The 3,855-nt window shown below is 64.7% G+C and overlaps 1 protein-coding gene across 2 annotated transcripts in view; it reads right to left on the bottom strand.

Annotated features, from left to right (window-relative positions):
- Positions 1 to 103: 103 nt before the first annotated feature.
- Positions 104 to 3,855, bottom strand: part of FLNA (filamin A) — a 21,521-nt gene continuing 17,769 nt past the window's right edge. For both annotated transcript variants that reach the window (XM_024742023.1, XM_024742024.1), the window contains 8 exons: positions 3,406 to 3,524; positions 3,021 to 3,287; positions 2,746 to 2,883; positions 2,426 to 2,541; positions 1,763 to 1,895; positions 810 to 986; positions 427 to 645; positions 104 to 342 (listed from right to left, as the gene is read on the bottom strand). In XM_024742023.1, coding sequence (XP_024597791.1) covers positions 116 to 342; positions 427 to 645; positions 810 to 986; positions 1,763 to 1,895; positions 2,426 to 2,541; positions 2,746 to 2,883; positions 3,021 to 3,287; positions 3,406 to 3,524 — 1,396 coding nt within the window. In that variant the 3' untranslated portion in view covers positions 104 to 115. The remainder of the gene's footprint in view (positions 343 to 426; positions 646 to 809; positions 987 to 1,762; positions 1,896 to 2,425; positions 2,542 to 2,745; positions 2,884 to 3,020; positions 3,288 to 3,405; positions 3,525 to 3,855) is intronic.

The following is a 3,855-nucleotide window of genomic DNA, read 5'->3' as shown; positions in this document are numbered from 1 at the left end:
GAGGAGACGGCAGGGAGGCCCAGGCTGGAAGCGGCCCGCTCCCAAAGGCACTCCCACCGCCCTCGCTCCCCTTGCCATGTTCCCAGGCACTGGCCGTCCGCTCTTACGTCTAGCCTCATCTCCTGGAAGGACGCCCACCTGCTCTGCTGCAGTCCACCGTGAAGCTGCTCTTCTGGCCCATGTAGGCCTTGCTCAGCCCCACGCCCTTGGCCAGCACCTTGCTGGCGTCGGTGGGACCTGGGCCTGGGGCCCCGTGCTGGGGGGCACTGGCAGTCTTGGTCAGGGAGTCCACAAACACTGATGACGTCTCATGGAGGCTGTGGTTGCTGACCAGACGGTGACCTGCAGGGCAGAGCAGGAGGGGCTAAGAGGTGGCCAGAGTGTCGCGCACTGGGTTGGGTAGCCGCAGTCTGGTACGAGGCTCACCTGTAACCCTGGCCTTGAAGGGGCTGCCCCCAATGTGGTAGGGGCCGCCGTACTTGATGGAGATGAGGTAGCTGCCAGGTGCCATGGGGGTGTAGGTGACGCGGTAGCCCTCAGGGCACTCCTGGCAATCCATCTTCACCTTGGAGGGCCCGTCGATTGTGACCGAGAGGGCACCAGCGCCCGCATTGCTTGTGTTCACGATAAACTCGGCTGGGCTCCCTGGGGGCGCGGGAGGTTAGGCAGAGCCGGCCTGGCCCGTTTCCCCACCCCAGCCCCCCAGTGTAGCCTTGTCACCTCCGCACGCCTCCTGTTGTCACTGAGAGCTCGGAGGAGGGACCCGAGCAGTTGTGTTCACACACTGGAAGCTGCACCCACTGACCTACCTGTGACGCCGCCTTCCAGGCCCGCTCCGTAAGCGGACACCAGGCCTGGGTCCCCTCCATGCCCAGGCTCCCCAACTCGGATCTTGAAGGGGCTTCCAGGGATGTGGGTGCCATTGAACTTGACATCAATCAGGTAGATGCCATTCTCCCGTGGGATAAAGCGCACGGCGTACTTATCTGAGGGGCAGAGGAACGTGCCGTGGGCCTGGGGTCTCTCCTCCAAAACTGAGCAACTGGCATCGGCGAGGGGCTTCCCTTGCCTGCCAGCGTGGAGTCCAGCAGGTCTAGGGGGCCCACTCAGCTTTTCCTGGAGACCGTGCTGGGCACCCACACCCCACTGCACAGACCTCCTGAAGCCTGAGGGGTGAAGCTTTAGATGCCCAAGCTACCGATAGGACTCATTTGGACTGAAATCTTCTGTAGGCAAAATGCCCCCCTCGACGCCTCCTTCTCCAAAGGTTACCGTGAGCGCCTTATCCCCCACGTGTTCACTGGGGCCCAGAGACAGGCGGGAACTTGCTTGAGGTCACGCGGCTGGGAAGGGGCAGGATGAGGCTGTGAACCAGTGAAATTGGGCTGGGCAGCTCCTCCCACCCCCGGGGCTGTCCCCGGGTTCCAGGCCTTAGCCAAAGGCCTGGGCAGCCCCCATCACTGGACTTTGGGTCTCTCCCTCAAGAGACTGCACTATACGGCCCGCAGAAGGTGTTTTCCTTCCCAGCAGCACGGCTGCCAAGCTAGGTACCCCAAGGGCTTGGGTCACAAGCTGGGGAAGCGCTGCCCGGCTGGAGGAGCCCAGGCCTCTGGGCCCTGTCTCGGCTGCTTCCGGAGTCTGCGCCTCCCCTTTGTACTCTCAGCCCGCTTCCCAGCCAGTGGGCCAGGCCCGGGGGGAGGCCCACCGCTCCCAGTCGGGCCAGGGCAGACGGCTGGCTGGCCGGGAAGGGACAGGGCCTCACCTTGGTCGATCTCTGTGACATAGCACTCCTCCAGGGCTCCTGAGGGGCTGTGCACCTTGGCATCGATCGCCCCCTTGGCCCCGTTCAGGCTGACTGCAAAAGAGGCTGGCTGGTTGACCTTTAGCCCTGACTCCTGGAAGCACAGCAGACGCGGTTAGGGGCTGGGGCGGGGCAAGGGAAGGAAAGGGCTCCAGAAGCAGGAATCCCACTGGGTTGCACTTACCCATCTGGCGTCCAGCTTGGTTTAAAGAGGGAGAGCCATGGATTCTCGAGGGGCAGCAAGCTACAGGCACACACCCCCGCTCCCCGACCCACGCTCTACAATCACACACCGGGCAGCAGGAAGGGGGGTGGCCCCGCCCTGCGGGCAGCACTCCTCAGCCCTGGCAGGCTGTCCCTCTTTAAACCTCAGCCCTGGTGCTCAAGGGGCACAGGCTTCTGTTCAAAGCCTTTAGAGCTGAGACACGAGAAAAACTCCACGCGACGGTCAGGGGTACTTCCTCCGACCCCAAGCGTGGGCTGCACCCGGCCAGAGCAGAAGCCCGGCGCCCCGAGCTGGGCTGGGCGGGTCACTCGACACAGGGCCAAGACCTGCTCTGTGCGGCGGCTCTGGTCTGGCCGGGCCCAGGAGCCCCAGGCGGGCGGTTTCTCTCGGTGCCTCACCTGAAGACTAGAAACAGTAAGGCGGCGGGCGTCACCAGACGGAGAAGCCACAGGCACCACAAAAGGGCTATCGGGGATGTGCTCCTCGTTGAACTTGACTGAGACCTCGTAGTCACCTGAGCAGGGAGAGAGAACAGAGGGCGTGCCGGGAGGTCCCCACCCGTCAGCATTCGAGCCTGCCACCTCCCGCAACCGCAGACAGCCTGAGCGGCCCTGGGACCTCAAGGGGGAGGGTGGGAGCCGGGCAGGGCTGTCCGCGTAGACCCAGACCAGCGCCCAAAGCCGAGTCCTGCCTCCCAGCCCCAGCCACGCCTCAGTACCTGGCTCCTGGACCACATAGGCCACGCCACAGGAGCCATCCTTGCGGTCCTCGAAGGAGATCTCGGCCTTGCTGGGGCCCTCGACAGCAATGGCCAGGCCCCCGGCGCCAGCTTCCCTGGTCCAAATGCTGAATTCGGCTGCGGGAAGGTACAGTGTGTCCTCACGGAGGGCCGCTCCCCCGGCGTCGGCCCCCGCCAAGCACGGCTGCTAGCCCCCCTCCTGCCCCCCAGCCCCCGCCCAGGAGGGGCAAGAGCCCCGCAGGAAGCAGGCCTACCTGGCACTCCAGCTTCAGCCCTTTCCAGGCCAGGGCCCCCCGCGCGGACCTTGTGGGCTCCCCCTTCCCCCAGGGGCCCTACGGTGAACTGGAAAGGGCTCCCAGGCACGTGCTGGCCCTTGTACTTGACGCTGACGGTGTGCATGCCCATCTCGGCGGGCACGAAGCGAATGCAGTAGGTGTGGTTCTCCCCTTCCACGATCTCGGCCTCGTGGCTCTTGCCTGATGGGCTGGTCACCTGGGCTGTCATGTCCTGGATGCTAATTTCTGTAGGTGGGGGACAGCCTGGTGAGCAGGAGACCCAGGGTCCGCCCCTCTGCTTGGGACCGCCTCGGGCTGGCGCCTAGGACTCCCTGGGACCCTCCCTGGCTCCTGTAGCTCCTACCAGGGATCTTCAGGCTGAGGTCACAGTGACTGCCAACGTTAGCCACCGAAGGGGCCCGTCGCCTGCGTGTGATGCTCTCTTTCACCCGGCCCTCGCCTGTCACCTTCACGGAGAAGGGGCTGGCTGCAGGAAGAAAGCACAACCCACGTCCCGCACAAGTTACGGTCTGCGGGCGGACCCTGGGGTGTGGCAAGAAGGGTTGCCCAGCCACGGGGAAGGTGCCTCACTCACCGGGCACGTGCTGGTCAGCGAACTTGATGTTGATGATATAGTTTCCAGGCTCCGTGGGGCAGTAGGTGACCCTGCATGTGCCATCCTCCAGGTCCTCTGTGTTGATGTCCACCTTGCTGGGACCCTCGATGGACAGGCTGAGCCCACCATAGCCTGCGGGAGGGACACCCCTGAGCCAGGGGGCCGAGTACAGAGGTCTCACCCCAGCTTCCAGGCCAC

The sequence above is a fragment of the Neophocaena asiaeorientalis genome, unplaced genomic scaffold (genome assembly GCF_003031525.2).
Source record: "Neophocaena asiaeorientalis asiaeorientalis breed wild unplaced genomic scaffold, Neophocaena_asiaeorientalis_V1.1 scaffold4098, whole genome shotgun sequence".
Lineage (NCBI taxonomy): Eukaryota > Metazoa > Chordata > Mammalia > Artiodactyla > Phocoenidae > Neophocaena > Neophocaena asiaeorientalis.
The sequence above is the reverse complement of the archived record's forward strand: the minus strand, read 5'-3'. Positions and strand labels throughout refer to the sequence as shown.